This window comes from Neofelis nebulosa, chromosome 5, assembly GCF_028018385.1.
Source record: "Neofelis nebulosa isolate mNeoNeb1 chromosome 5, mNeoNeb1.pri, whole genome shotgun sequence".
Lineage (NCBI taxonomy): Eukaryota > Metazoa > Chordata > Mammalia > Carnivora > Felidae > Neofelis > Neofelis nebulosa.
The window spans coordinates 77,820,185-77,836,684 of record NC_080786.1 but is presented as its reverse complement, the minus strand read 5'-3'; the positions used below and the strand labels follow the sequence as shown (position 1 = coordinate 77,836,684).

General features: G+C 45.9%; 1 protein-coding gene across 6 annotated transcripts in view; it reads left to right on the top strand.

The window, feature by feature from the left end:
• The window catches only part of DGKG (diacylglycerol kinase gamma), a 203,024-nt gene that overhangs the window by 154,907 nt on the left and 31,617 nt on the right, over positions 1–16,500 (top strand). For all 6 annotated transcript variants that reach the window (XM_058730764.1, XM_058730765.1, XM_058730763.1 and 3 more), the window contains one exon: positions 12,505–12,682. In XM_058730764.1, the coding sequence (XP_058586747.1) occupies positions 12,505–12,682 (178 nt within the window). The remainder of the gene's footprint in view (positions 1–12,504; positions 12,683–16,500) is intronic.

Here is a 16,500-nt window from a genome sequence, read left to right as displayed (position 1 = left end):
TAAGTCATTGCTCTGTAGTTATTAATCATAAAATTGAACCAAAGAGTGAAAAGTCCCATAATTAGCGTAAACACTAACGGAAATGACCACTTGACCAGCCTCCAGCGATACCCTCTTGTTGAAAGCCACCAAAATAAAAGGGACCCACCTTGCTGCATTTGAAACACAAAGAGGGTGGTGGCTGAGCTTGCCGCCTGGCACTTGGGCCTTCTAACTGCCTTGAGTGGGAAGTCCTCCCACACCCATCCCTGAGCGGTTGCTGGGACCTCTGAAAGTAGCAGAGGGTCTGAGACAACTGTCAACCCAGGGCAGGAAATGCCAGAGTTCTCCCACTTCTTTCCCACCGAAGAGAGTTAAGACAGTGAGTGGGCAGAGCCCATGAGGGAGTCATGGTGCCAGGCAGCTGTGGCACCAGAGGAAGTGACCCTGAAAGGCAGAAGAAGGGGTCTCCATTCGGAGCCCTCTCTTACGGCCCAGAAGCCTACCTGCCCCTGAGCCCTGCCTGTCTCCATGGCAGTCAGCCCTGCCCTGTCCGCCAGAAAGCTGGACCCTTCAGAAAGCTCTATTCACCCCAAGTTGGCCTGAGCAACACAGACAGACAGTGAAACCTGTTAATCTGCATCCAGAGCAGAATGCCTCAATACACCGGTTTTGGGTTTTTTTGTTTTGTTTTGTTTTTTAACTTGGGGAGGGTGGAGCAGTATATAGGAAATGGCTTTGCCTTCTGTCCAACTCTGAGGCAACCCACCACCATGGGCTCTGAGAAACAGCAGTTTTGTTTTGGAAACTGGCACCCAGCGCAGGCTCGCTCCTGGAAATGAATTTGGTACCCCCCCCCCCCAGCTGCAATGTTCTACTTCCAGCCTCCCTGCCAACACCCCCTTCCAGCTGCCCCTCTCAAAGGCACCATTGTGCCCGCCTGGCACAGCAACAGAGGAGGGCTGAAGAGGAAGAAAACATTTTCTGCCCATGGGATGTTCTTAAGCAGGTTGTGTGTACATGGCTTCAATGCTGCATTCCTGGAGCCCACACAAACCCGCCAAAACTCCATCATCCCTGTCACAGTTGGAAGCCACTTTCCAGTCTATCTGGCCCACCACAGCTCACTGTCAGAGAACACAGAGCACGCAGCTGGGTGGGTGAAGCTGGTGGGAGGGGGGTCACGATGACACATTTTCAGTACAGCGCTCCAGCCTGCCAAAGCAAGGCTGAACGTAGACTCTAAACTGGAAGGGGATTTAGTCCTATTTACCACTCGACAAAAAGATTCATTCTGGCACATTCTGATACGTGCACATCCAGCCTCTTCCTGGGTACTCCAAGGGTAGGAAGCTCACTACTTTTCCTGAAAACCCTGTTCCATTGCTGGACAGCTCGGACTTTCAGAAAGTTCTTCCCAGTGTTGAACAAGGATGTGTGTCCTGTTCATCGCCATATCCTTCCCCTGTCAGCGCTTAGCGCAGTGCTTGGAACAAAACAGGTGCACAATAAGTGTTTGAGGGATGCATGACTGAGTTCCTCACCCATCCACTATTTATGCCCTCTGGCGGCACATAGAACATTCCTTCTTGCTCCAGTTACAGAACATGTAACTGCCCCTCATAGGGCTAAAGATCTATCTTCCACATCATCTATTATTTTCACTGAGCTAAACATCCCCCGCTCCTCATGTGACTCAGTATACAGACCCATGACTATACTGACCACTCTTCTCTCCATTGACTCCATTTTTTTCAATGGCCTCCTTAAAATGAAGGCTCCATTCCTTGTATCTAGAATACTCAAAAAGTGGTCTCATAGGTAACAAAGCACAAGGTTAACAGGCATCAGGTACATGGTGTCTAAGTTGGACTGTCTTCTTGAGCTGATTATTTGCATTTCATGCAGGAATCTTCAGGCTCATGAAGGCTACCATGAACCTGGATAAATTCGGAAAAGAAGGACCTTCCTTAGTTTCACTAAGTCCATGTTTCCTCATCTATAAAAATGAGGCTACAAATACCAACACTGCAGGGTTGTAAGGATTAGACATAAGATATATGAAGTGCCTGGCTCATAACAGTTACTCAATAAACGATATACCTTAATATTACATAACACTGCCCCTCTGAGTGCAGGGAAAGCCATATCTTGTAAGATTTACCCATATGCCAGGCTATTTTTTTTTTTAACATAGATAGTACTGGACAACGTTTCCAATAATGCCATCACCACTCAGTAACACCACTCAATTTATCACCTTCTCTTCCCTCGGGATACACATAAGCTTATTGACACTAAAAATATTCTCTTTAGTTCTTCTCTGGGGAAAACAGACATCATTGTTTGCCCTGGCTGCTTTTCTTTCACTCCCAATAAATGTCTCTGTTCTGGCCATAGGCCCTGGAGATATGTAGATATCTACTTCCTTCTCAGCTTGCTTGCTGGTGCATCAGATCCAACCCTACTTTCAGTGATGTCACATTGGGAGCTTGAAACTGGCCATAGTGGGAGTATTTATACCATGAACACCACGATCAGAGCTGCTGCTGCTTTTTTTTTTTTTTTTTCTCCTGGAGATCCTGCTGTTAAGCACTTAGCAGCACACTACTGCCTCTAGCATTGACCTGCTGTGAGCACCTTGAAGACAAGGACTGTGTCCCATTTCTGCTCCATCCCCCAGGGTCTAGCACAGAGTAAGTAGGTTTTCATCATTCTTTTTTTTTTTTTTTTTAATTTTTTTTTTCAACGTTTTTTATTTATTTTTGGGACAGAGAGAGACAGAGCATGAACGGGGGAGGGGCAGAGAGAGAGGGAGACACAGAATCGGAAACAGGCTCCAGGCTCCGAGCCATCAGCCCAGAGCCTGACGCGGGGCTCGAACTCACGGACCGTGAGATCGTGACCTGGCTGAAGTCGGACGCTTAACCGACTGCGCCACCCAGGCGCCCCGGTTTTCATCATTCTTAATAGATGAGTAAATGCTTTTGTCTTCTGTTTCTTAATGTCTCATGTAAATCAGGCCCCATGTGCCCTATTCTTGTTACAAGCTGTTCAGCTATAGATTTCCCTTAGCTGTGATCAGAGGACTACTTCTTTCACACTTGGATTAACCTTCCTTCTCTCTCCCTAACCTGGACATTCAGATGTCTACTTTATTCGGTCCATATATTCATCCTTGGAAGTTGTGGAAATTCATCTAGAAGGAAAGAAACCTTGTCAGGTTTCTTTAAAGAACACCCTTCCATTTTGGGATTTCTCCACGCATTCTTTCTTTCAATTAACAAATAGTTATATTGGACATCTAATGTGGATAAGGCATGCCAGGTACTATGGAAAACATAGAGCTGTGTAACATATGGGCCCTATCCTCTGGGAGCTGAAAGTCTCCTGGGGACAGGCGAATAATACATAGCAGAATGTGCATTCCACATTTGAGAGAAAAGCAAAGCAATGAAAATTCAGAGAAGGAAAAGATCAGTTTCTACCGAGAGCATTGGGAAAAGCCTTATAGAAGAGATAGGTTTTGAGCTGGAAAGGTAGGATTTTAACATGCTTAAAAGAGGTGGCTGGCAGTTTAGGGAATGAGACCAGAAATAAAAGCAGATAGGCCCAACTCTGTGGCCTATGTGCAGACCAGTTTCAGCTACCATGACAGGCCTTTTCTAGGATCCAGCTCACCCTCTTCCTCAGCAACTTTCCTCTTTTCAAACCAAAGGACACCTTGGGCCTGTGCCTAGCCTTCCCCATAGTATAACTTACATTCCAACTTGCCAAGGCAATTCACAGAGAACACCCTCCCTACCTACCAACGCAGTAATGTTTCCCACTGTAAGTGAGCACCACCCCCATTCTCACCTGGGCCCTATAGGAGGCTGGGGCTGTACAGGGTGGTTCAGATGCTTTCTTTTTGCCTAATACCTCAGCATCCTGTTCCCTCAAAAAAGGGGGTGGAGGATCTCGGTCAGGTCTTTATGTCAGCCAACCTTGAGTGTATATCTGAGGCTCTGACATAGAGCCCCAGCATCAGGTGGGGCCACCCTCTCCTCCTGCTCATCCTCCTCTCAGCCCTTCAGAACCTATTCAAGTGTGTCTGGATATCATCCACCTCTTCCTCAGCCCTCACTCTTCCTCCCCACTGTAATTGAAATATTGTTTTCCCTAGACATTGCCCGGTACTTCCCTACTTCACTCTTCAAAAGACACCCCTGCCCCCATTTCTCACTCAGTAGAGTAGGAAAGGACTCCAGTATCCTCCTCAGACCAATGTCCGCCACTTCTTTTCCACTCCATTTACTTCCACCCTAGGTACTCCCAACGTCCTCCTCCCTCTGTGCATTTATCCAACATGTATTCATTCATTGAGTATCTTCTCTGCCTCAAACATCCATGAAAACCCTTCTCCTCAATCATATTACCCTTTAGATTCCATCTTCTCTCTCCAGCCCCATTTGCCCTCAAACCACATGGCTGTTCTGACTCTGTTTCCTCACTACTACGCCTACCCACCCTGCAGTCCCCAGTTAAACCCTAGCTCTTACAAGAGTTAGCTGTGTAATCTAGGAAGGTCACTTACCAACTGTATGACTCATTGTTCTCATTTTGGTAATTAGAGGTTACCAGATCTAATATCCATCTGGTTTTACCATGCTAAGATTCTATGCTTAGGCCCTCATCAGCTGCCAAAATCGCTCTTTAAAAAATTACTCATGACCTCTTGGTTGCCAATCCAAATGACCAAAAGTCTAATGTCAGATCTGCTGATTCTGATTAGCTATGTGACATTGGGCCATTCTAATTTAACTTCCATTTTTCTCATCTATAAAATGAAGTGGTTGGACTGAATGACCCTTTAAAACTTTGATTCCATGAGAACACAGATTCGGAAGAGAGAGAGATCCTTTTTTTGAGAGTGGACAGTGAAGAATTCATGGAGAAAATGACATTTGTAGAGATCCCAAAGAAAAGCACAGAAGGGGTACTAGGTGTCCTCAAGGGTATCCTTCCACTAAGGGACTATAATAATGGGTCTAGACAAAGAGCATCATCCAGTAATTAAGAGTTCTATAATGGAGGATTCAGGTTGACCACACTGGAACCCACTAAAAATCTGAACATCACCAAAAAAAAAAAAAAAAAAAAAGAGAGAGAGAGAGAGACAAGCAAACTATAACCTCCTAATGAGATGCACTAGGAAATACCCCCATTGATAAAGTAGTCTTGACAAAAAGTCAACTCAAGTGTCAACTGTACTCAAAGTTTAGGCATTTAACTAATTGATTACATTTGATGTAAAATGTCAACCTTGAATCTGATCAAGCCTCTAAACCTAGAAGTACCAATATAACAGACATACAGGAGATAAACTGAGAATATGTTTAAAAGACATCTCAGATATGCAATCAGCAAAATCCAGAGTCTGGGAAACATTACAGCCTTACTTCTCAAAGTGTGGTCCCTCACACCAGCATCAGGGTCACCCCGGAGCACACACAGATGCAGTCTCAGGCCTTACCTCAGATCTCCAGAATCAGAATCTACATTTCAATAATCCTGAAGTGACTTGTATGCACAATTGACCCATTTCGTTCAGTAAATATTAAAATATAAGGAAAAAGGGACAGGGAATTTATAGATCAAAAGACAGCTTAGAGACATATCAAACAAATCTATAGACCTTTTAGACAAACCAATTATTTTTAACAATGAGATTATCAAGGAAATTTGAACAACTACCGGAGATTTATTGATATTAAGGAATTGTTACTTTTTAAGAGTGATGATAATATTGGGGTAATTCTTTTTTTTTTAAGACTCGTCATTAAACATAATACAGAAGTATGTATAGACGAAATGATAGACTATCAAGAATTTCGTATAAAAGAATTCAGTATGGAGATGGGGAAATGAACTGGGGAAATTAACTGTGAGTTGCTAATTGCTGAAGGTGACATTTGGGGTACATGGGATTTCTCATTCTACTTTCCTAAGGACTTAAAAATACCCATAATAAAAAAAGATTTAAAAAGAAAGACTAAGAAGGAGTCCTCAAAGATGGGAGGAACAAATCAAGATAAGGCAGTGGCAGGGAACGCAAGAAAGAGAATGTCAAGTCTAACGGGGACATAACGCCCCAGAGCCCTTGGGGCCTGGGTTACCTCTCCGATCTGGCCTGGGAGGGGTCATTCCAGAGAGCAGACAGACACAGCCCAACCGCAAGAGGATGAAACAAAAACAATCTGCGTTCTAAAGCAGAAAAATTCGACGTAATCCGTGGCACCGTGAATCGAGGTTAGAAGAAGGGAGAATTTCCTAGCTGCTAAAAACTGAAACAGGTCATCAAGTAAATTATGGGATCTCCTTCTCTGAGGACCTTCAGAAATAGGATCGACAGGGCTGAAATGGAGGCGGCCTCGCTCAGCAGGGAGGAGGTTCAGATCCGCCGCCTTTTTCAGGTCAACGAGGCCGGCAGGCACTAGGGCGCGGAAAAGCCCTCAGCCAGGGCAGGGAAGCATCAATGCCTCCCTCATCTCCTCGGCTCTCTGCCCCTCTCGGGGCGCACGGAGATCCTGGCGGGTGCTGGTTCTGCCCAGAATGATGGGGATTTTAGGGATCCAAGAGATCAAGGCCGGGGGGTGGGGTGGGGGAAGTGGGGCATAGCGCGTTTGGGAGGGACAGATGAATACGTATTCGCAGTGCCTTGCATTTGCACGGAAGCGTGCGCTTCGGCTTCCTAACCCAGTCTTCTGCTTGCTTACGCACTAGCCAGCCCCCCGCCAAACAAACCAACCCCGGCTCACAAAGAAACCAGAACTGTGGGTATTGTCTTCGCAAGGGAGGCAGTGTTGAACGTCGCCGACAGTTGCGGGACGGCGCAGTCCGGCCTGGGAGGAGGCGGGCGCGGGCGCGGACCGCTCCGGGCCGGGGCTCCGGCAGATTCCTGAACCGCTTCCAAGGGCTCAGGAGCCGAGCTGGACTCGAAGCTCCCCGCCCCACCCCGTGCGTGCAGCGCCGCCTCGGACCCAGGCGGCCCGCCGTCGCAGTGTGACTGTGCGCACGACTTCGGGCGTGTGTGCGCTCGCTGCCGGGGACAAGAGCTCTCTGTTTCGGCCCCAGAGCAGGCTATAAATACCTGGGTTCAGCGCAGCCTCGGCTTGGAGGGGAGCCTGGTAGCCCAGTCCTAGGTTAGGGAAGGCTAAAGTGCGCGCAGGGACCGCCGCCCTCCTTGCGCTCTCCCCTGGAGCCCCTGGGCCGGAGCAGGGGGAGGGGGCCCAATGACGTCATGGAACTGGTTGGAGGATTTAGCTCAGGAACCCGCCCGGGAGCAGCCCCAGGCCGATGTTCTATTTAAGCCGACAGTGTACCACCCTCGGCTCCACTTTCCCAAATCCGGCACCGCAGCTTTCCACTTTCCCAAGACCTACATGGGCTTGGGATTCTGAAAGAAATCAATGTGTGATGTCTAGGCCAAGAACCCCGGAGAACGGACATGCAGGTATGGGCTGACAAGGCTCTCACAAGCTTGGGTTGGGCCATGAAGCCATTAAAATTCTTCTAGCAAGGCCTCAGGTAGGGGGACAATGATTTCAGGCTGAAATATGCCTCGTGGCACAGTTAATATTGTTATTAACTGTAATAACAACGTAGACAGTTATGGAATGCTACTGCCTTCCAGAGACCAACCAAACCCTTAAAGTGAGAGTTACTCCACCACCCCACCCCCATTTTACAGATGACAGACTAAAGCTCCAAGAGGTTAAGGAACCATCGCGAGATCACACAGCTGCCAGAGTCAGAGCCAAGATTTAAATCCATTATCTCTTTGTCTTCAAGGCCAGGCGAGCTCTTTCCAAGACACTGCATTGCCTCTCACTTTTCAAATAGGTGCATTCCAAAGGTGGGGGCACCTAGTGTCCAACAGCCCCTAGGCTCCTCCCATCTCATCTATTTGCCCCGATCTGCCCATGACCCAAGACATAATGGGGGAAGGGGGCAATCTATCAGAAAGCAGAGGGAGGACTGTTTGCTCTTCTGGAGAGAGGTTAGCAACTTACCAAGTTAATAGCTAACCTTTCTAGCTGGTTATGACTGGCGATGGAAGGGACAGGGTACACTTAGAACTGCAGTAGGGAAAAAAAGATGACTCTGGAATACGATGTGCCAAGGGCTGTGCTGTGCTAGTGGTATACTTTTTTTTTTTTTTTTTTTTTTTTTTAACAAAGCTGGCACAGAGGCAAGAACTAATGCTGGTATCCAACATCGATGTGCCGGGCACTGCTCTAAGTACTCTGCAAGACTTAGTGGTGGGAAGATTTCAATTATTCAGACAACAGCTGGAGTTTAATTTTGCTATAAGTCTAGCATCAGCAAAAGTCCCGATTTGCCTCATTGACTCTTTCGTCTCCAGAGTGGGATATAGCATCTGACTGCCTGGGTTTGCATCCTAGCTCTGCCAGCCTATAGAGGGGCAAGTTGTGTAGATTTGAGCAAGCACCTTAGCTCCTTTAAGGCCCTGGCATTTGGGGGTAGCAGTGGTGCCCCTGAGGGTCTCGAGCGAGACTGCAGGGGAGGGACCAGCACAGTGCACAAGGAAGCTCTTGCCAAACATAAGCTGCTAATACTATTATTATCACCTCTGGAAGGGAAGGGACATTTTAACCAACAAAAAGTAGATTGAGATGACGTGGAAGTAACTATAGCCAAGAAGGAAAGTGGCCGTTTTGTCTCAGAGGTGTTATGGATATAGGAAGACACAGTTGGGTGCAGAGTATGTATGTATATATGTACACACATACTTTTTAATATCCATATATATATACGTGTGTGTGTGTGTGTGTGTGTGTATGTGTGTGTAAAGGATGGAAGGAATAGAGGATATTCCAAAATAAATTTTGAACAATTCATTAATTCTATTGGGAAGAAAAAGGAAAAGAGTTTTAAAAATAACCATGACAGTCACAGGGAGCACTGGGTTGAGCCGATGCTTTCAGGGGACTGTACACATACGTGCAAAAGCAAAGTGTGGGCATGCAGCCAGGTGTGAATGCACAAAAGCAACTCAACTTGAAGTTGGAGGCCAAGCAGAATGTTAGATGATGTTTGAAGCAAAAAAGAACATGGAAAGGATAGCTCATTAGGACTTTGCCTCCAAAAGAGTTTTTATCTTTTTCAAGAGAGAGTAGCCCTAACAAAAAATGGAAGGCCAGATGCTAAAGGTGGATACCACAGCCCAACACAGAGCGGTAGAGAACTAACTGGCCTTGGAAAATACATACGCTGGAATCCAAGTTGCTGGACAAACCTACATACACGTCATTCAGGGGCCACTTTGACAAATCTAGAAAACAGAGTGGGATTGATCCAATGAGAGGCAAATGGACAGATGTCCCAGTTTTCAGAAAAGTAGAAAAGGAGACATACCAGTCCCTGGCAAGTTTCTGGAATAAATTATTAACCAACTCTTTGCCCTTTGCACACAGGTATTAGTGATTTAATATGCGTCCTCTTATTCCTTTTCTGGTAGAGGTTGTAGGGTGGTCATTTAGGAAATGCCATTGGATCTCAGCACAGTCTTATGCTTTCATGGAGAAAATACAGGATTGAGGTCTGGAGACCTAGATACTAATCTGGCTCCACCATTAGTAAGTTGAGTGACCACAGGCAAGTTCCTAAACTTCTCTGGCCCTCATTTATGAAAGATGGGACATGTTCTTTTAAGGCACTCTCATTTTTAATATCCATGATTCTACATTGTAATGAAAAATAGACTGACAGTCCAGAGGATGTAGCCCCGGTAGGGCAGCCACACCTCGTGGGCTGTTTAAGCAGTGTCTGCTGTCTTAAACTGACCAGAGAGAGGGCTTGGTCCCTGCTTTTGCCCTTTACATACATGTTTTAATGACTTAACCCCCAAATGATACAAAGGCTATGGCAAGGGGTCATAGAATAAGGATTTAAAATAAACCAGATGGACAGAGGGGGCTTAGGCTAAGAACCAGATGAAATTGATTGACATCAATATAAAGCCCTATGTCTAAGTTATTTTTAAAAATACCTACATGGGGCACAGGGTGCCTCAGTTGGTTAAGCATCTGACTCTTGATTTCAGCTCAGGTCATGATCTCACAGTTCATGAGATTGAGCCCTGCATCGGGCTCTGCACTGACAACATGGAGACTGCTTGGATTCTCTATCTCTCTCTCTCTCCTCCTCCTCCTCCTCCTCCTCCTCCTCCTCTCCTCCTGCCGCCTCCCCCCCCCCCCCCACTATTTCCCAAAATAAATAAATAAACTTACCAAAAAATACCTATACACGTTCACAATAGGGAAGAGCTGGCTGAGAAGTAGATAATGGGATGAGGGTCCGAGTGTCTGAGACAACCACCATTCAAGCTGAAGTGATTCTGCTGTCATCTAGCTGCTAACAAAAGAGCTAGTGCAACTGTGGTCATATTTCACCATAAGGATAATGATAAAGAGGGACACGTGTTGCACCCTTACCTGGGCTTCCCTCAGTATCTCATTTCTGGGAAATGATAGTGTTAGAGGAACCCAGCCCCAGGAAGTGATCCTGCCATGGCCTCCTGTGCCATCAGATCTTGTGGTTGGTGTTATTTTTCAGTGTTGGAGGACATACAGAATAGGAGGGTGGCAAACAACAGTCTGTGCAGAATGGGGCAACCAGGATGGGGAGAGTCTGAAAACCAAAGCCCACAGGAGGGGCTGAGAGAGTTGACAGTGGTCAGCCCAGAGGGTGCACAACTTAATGGTGGAGCCCTTAGGACTTAGCCTCTGACTGCCTGCCATCAGATCTATATGTGCTTACATTTGTACGTTGTGTGACTTTGGGCAAGTTACTTAACCACTTGTTTGTCTCCATTTCCACACATATAAACAGGGGATAGCCAAGATTATTAAGGTAATACGTGAGATGTGTACGAAAGCTTAACCTGGCATATGGCAGTGCTTAGTACGTATGAACAGTGATGGTGATGATTGCCATCTTGTATTTGGTGGGCTGTCCCCATGGAGGAGAAAGGAGGGTCAATCTGTCTGGCTTTAGCAGGGAGAATAGGACCAATAGGTAGAAGCAGGAAGAGAATCTGGTTCAACATAATGAAGCAACCTTTCAAATAATCAGAATTTCCCAGCGAAGAAGTGAGTTTCTGATTACCAAAGAAGCTCACTGCATTCCATTTCATAGTTGGGGGACAAGCTATGGAGATGATAGGGTGCCATAAATTAGAGTTTTGAAGAAATCAGGAGGTAAGCAAATGTAAATGGCAACAAGCCAAGCCTTCCTGTTCCTCCTCTGTTGAGAAATCTCTGGAAGTTTAGATTTGTAGGTAACCTCAAAGACAGTGGATTTTTATTGCATACTTTGCATTTTTCCTGCCTCACAATAAGTAAGATAAAGACCTTGGGCTTTACAGTCAAATTCCCTAACTTTGAAGCCCTGCTTTTTTATATCATCAGCTGTACAACCTTGAATAACTTAGCTCACCTCTCTGGGTCTAGTTTTTTTTCCTTCTGTAAATGAAGTAAACTACCTCCAATCCTGAGGAACAAAGATCAGAGCTAATATATTTCTTGCTGCATTGGTAAACAGTATGCCAAAAGTAGACTGATGATAGATATGTGAGACAGGCAGATTCAAGCCTTCTGGCCTTTTGTACCTGGCGGGGGATGCGGGTGGTGGAGATTGGATAGAGAAACTCTGCTGCGTCAGCAAGCACACATGCCAAAATTGCACTTAAAATGCAGATACGGGAGACAGGCGTATTCTGAAAGGCTTCCAGATCTTCTTTCCTTTGTTATTGAAGTGTGGTTGACACACAGTGTTGCATTAGTTTCAGGTGTACAACATAGTGATTCAACAACTCTGTACCTTACGCTGTGTTCACCACAAACATAGCTACCATCTGTCACCATACAGTGCTATTACAATACCATTGACTGTATTCCCCATGCTGTATCTGAAAGCCTTCCAAGTCTTAAAGTCTTGTGCTTCTCACAGTGGGGATAAAAAGGGAGGGGGTGAGGTGAACTTCTCTGTCCTTTGTTGAAAATCTACTGTGCATTAAGGTTGTGGGCTCAGCGTCCCACCATATCTTCACAGTGGTTATGCAAAGACAGAATTGATGATAATGAGATGATAATGAGAACAGGTTTGCAGTTGTCTTGTGAATCATCTCTGAAGCCCCCCTAGATCTATGGAGGACCTCTGGGCCCTTCTAGTCCTCAGAGCCGACCAGGATCGCATCTCCCCCAGTCCACTACAGTGGCCAAAGCATTAGGGCTCGTCAGCTTTGCCCAGGATTCAGCATCTGACAGAGGCAGGCAGGTGGCTGAGGGCCTGTCACGCTCTTCACGAGAGCCCCCACCACACATGCGCATGTGCATACACACACACACACACACAGACACACACACAGACACACACACACACACACACACACACACACACAGCCTTGGGTTGGGATACACTGAGAACACTAACAAGTGACCTTTTCTCTCTGTCCCTCAGTGTGACGGGGTTGGGGTAGACCTGAGCAACATCTTCCTTGAAGGCATTGCCATTCTCAACATTCCCAGCATGTACGGAGGCACCAATCTCTGGGGAGAAACCAAGAAGAACCGGGCTGTGATACGGGAAAGCAGGAAAGTCGTCACTGACCCCAAGGAACTGAAATTCTGCATCCAAGGTAAGCAAGGCATGAGGAAAATTGCTCTAGGTCAGTGTCCCAGTGAAAGGAGTATTCAGGTGGGCCTATTAGCAAACTGTATCAGGGCCTACAGCAGGCTCTAGAAGGTCCTACAGCCCAACAAGGACCCATTTGGGGCCATGCTGACTTATCCCTGTTGTTGCAAAATCTACCACCTAATTGAGAAGAGAAGATAACAAGGTATCCCTAAATGACAGTCAGTGATCAAACTGGGGATCTGTGAGGTCAGGAGTCAAATGCTGCTCCCTAGGTTACCCGTGTCCTCACATAACTAAACCCAATGGTCACTTCTCAAACTTGATCTTACTTCACTCATCAGCAGCATCTGACCCAATCTCTCCTTGTTCCTGAAAATACTGTTCACTTGGCTTCCAGGATTCCACACCTTCCTGTTTTCCAGCTACGCCACTGGTTACCCCTTTTCAGTCTCTTTCTCTGATTCCCCATCTCTCTAACATCTTGGTGCTGGCGGTCCACAGGCAAGGGACTCAACCCTCTTTTCTGTCTGTACTCAGTCTCTTGATGACCTCATCCAGGCGTGAGACTTTATTTAAATACCACGTGAGTGTCAGTGACTCAGCATATCTAAAACTGAACTCCTGATGTCCCTCCCACAAAACTTCTCCACCCAGAGACTTCTCCATTTCTGTTGATGTTAACTCCAGCCTGCCCATTGCTCGAGCGGAAACACTCGGCACCCTTTTATCTCACATCTCATATCTAGTCTTTCAGAAAACCTGTTAGCTCTACTTTTAAAAAACATCCAGGGTCCCGTCGCTTCTCACCACTGCATTTCTGCTACCTTGATCTGAGCCACCATCTGCTGTCCCCTGGATCACTACAAATCCCCCTTAACTGGATTCCTTGCTTCTACCCCGTCCCTGCAGAGTCTGTTCTCACTATTGCATCAGAGTACCCCTGGGAAAATATGTCAGATTATGCCATTCTCTGGCTCAAAATCCTGCAGTGGCTCAGAGCAAAAGCCAAAGATCTATATGTGGCCTAAAGGGCCCTAGATGGTCTGGCCTCATGTTACCTCAGCAACTTCATCTGCCACTACTCTCCCCCGTCAGCCCAGCCCCCCTGGCTCCTCTGACACAGCAGGTTGCTCCTATGGACTGACTGTTCTTTCTGACCAGAGCAATGGGATAGTATGCCTTAGAAGCCATCAGCTGGACCTTCCCCTATTAACCCACCAGGATATATATCCCTACCCCTTACCAGCCATTTCCACCAATGAACCAGGTAGGAACTCAATCAGAGTACCTGGGCAGCTCTGAATCTTCTATGGATTGGCTGAATGGCCACCCTGATCCTCAGGGGTTCTCAATGGACTGGTGAGCTGAGGGAGGAAAGCCATGTGTGAAGGTGTTGACAGAGATACCACATCAAGAGCCAGGAGACTGGGTTCCAGTCCAAGTACTGGCACTAACCTATTTTTGGCATCTCAGCTTTCTTTGCTATAAAAACCAGCATCTCATGTAAAATTTTGGTAGCTAAATGAATGGGGTCGAACCAGATCATTGGTTCTTAGACCAGGCCTGCTTGTTGAAAATGAAGATGCCTGGGCCCTAGCCCAGATCTACCCAATAATCTCTGTGTTGGTTCCTGGGAATCTAAATTTGTAATGAGCACCCCAGACAACTCTGATGGGCTGCCAGATTTGAGAACCACTAACATAGACAAAGTATCCGTGGATCTGGGTCTGTGTTCTTTGATGTTCCAGGCTGCAAATGCTCAGATTGGATGTGATCTTACCATAGGAGACAAAACTTGGCTGACCAACAAAGGGAGGAGTTACTTGCTTATTTGGGACCCATCTGTTATACAATCAGATTGTTATATTCCAAGTCAAGGTCGTCAAGGGTTATCATCTCCACACCTCCACCCTTTGAGAGAGGACTCAGGAATTTTAATTTCTCCGTTGCTCTCCTAAGTCCCCTTTATTTTACCCAGTAAACTTTTAAATTTGTATAAATTATTAAACTGAATAATGTGTTCCTTCTTCCTCCCTTGGCAGGGGAAGTTGTGGGTGCTGGCAGAGGGTGGGGGAAGCACTGGAGGTTATAGAAAGTTTATGCAGACTTTCCCACTCTGGTGCTTGTACCCTAACTCCCACCCTGACAACCCATTCCATTAGAACAGAATCGTGGGAGAATCCTCCCCTTACCACCATCCACGGCATGGGGAAGCTCTTGCAGAGGATGTGTTCTGCTTAGGACTCAAAGATAAAACCCTTATCTTCTCCTTACATATATGATCGTGTATCTTCCCCTTTAAGCAAGGGTAATGTGTCTGCTGATTGCTCTTGACCATCATCTACAGGAACTCTCTTCCCCAAATCCCCTTTTCCCACCCCTAGAATGTGCTATCAGAGCTAAAACTGAAGCTACTTCCTGTTCTTTAGATGAAGACATAAGCTGCTCAGAGCAGAGTCCAAAGGGGGGCCTGGCTTCTGGGCTTTACAGAGACAGCAGCATTGAGCTTCCTTTTGAAAGGGCCATGATCTCATTTACGTTGAGATGTTAAATGGGGGGAGGGGGCAGGAAGCTAAAGAGACAACCTATTTTAGTAGAAAAGCATTGGCCTGAGAGTCAAGAGACCTGGGTTCCAGTCCATACTCTGCCTCTCACTAGTGTGTGACGTTGGGCAGGTCTTTCACTCTTGTGGGTTTCAGTTTGTTATCTGTAAAATAGGCAAGTGTGACAAGCACATAGACTCCTATAGATCATGGGTTCTTCACGGCTTTGCAAAATTAAGGAATGGACAGGTTGTGGTCTAGGTGGGCTCTTTGAGCGAAACTGTATGGCAGGTTCCTTTCATCTTTCAGTGTGTTTTGTTTCACATTTTATAGGCCAGCCGCTGAGAAGGCAAGTATCTCTCTATATAGGCTGTTCATTTGCTGGGATTCTTTACTCCTTGGCAATTTCATTGGGATTGGAGGTGAAGAAAAAGTCAGGAAAGCGCAATCAGAGGGAAGCAACTTATCTTAGGAGGTGTAAGAGGAAATGACAGTAGAAGAGGTTACTGTCAAACCTCTGTCATCACAGATCAGTCTTTCTCCTTAGAAAAGTAATCCAAGAAATAAGGTCATTCAAGATGAGCATGGGATGAGTTCTATGAAAACATTGCATAGTTTAGAACACAATGAGTCCTGGGAAAATCACCAAGCTTGCAATTGAATGACTTGGGTTTACATTTAGGCTTTACACTTTCTGGTTTTATAAACCCAACTTCCTTGAGTCTCAGCTTCCTCATCTGTAAAATGGGCATAAAAAATACCTAACTTGTCATGAGGATAATAGATGTGAAAGTGTCTGGAACATAGTAGAAGCTCTTAAAAAGAAATTCCCTCACCCTTAATCCTAGTTTTATTCTGGAGCATACCAGTTGAATTTCTGATTTTGAAGTTCTTATCTTTAGCATTGCCATCTACCTTTACTATCACTAAAACGAGCAGAGCTCCTGCCAAAGTCCAGCCCAGCCTTTGTCCTAGCACATTAAACTTATACCATCAACTGTACCGGCATCTCCTAGACCTTTCATGTTCCAAGCATGGAGGCTGGCTGTTATTTCCTCTTTGTATCCCCACTGCTTGACCCAGTGTAGTTAGTCCAAAAAAAAAAAGTTGTTGGATAATAAGCAGTACATGGACATCGGTTCTTTTTAGTTTTTATAACACCAATAAGAATAGTGACAGAGAGTCTCCTCCATTTGTCAAATCTTTCATTTTGGCTTGCAAATAGTTTTGCATATATTAGCTTATTGTGATCCTAACCAGAACCCATGAGTAAGGT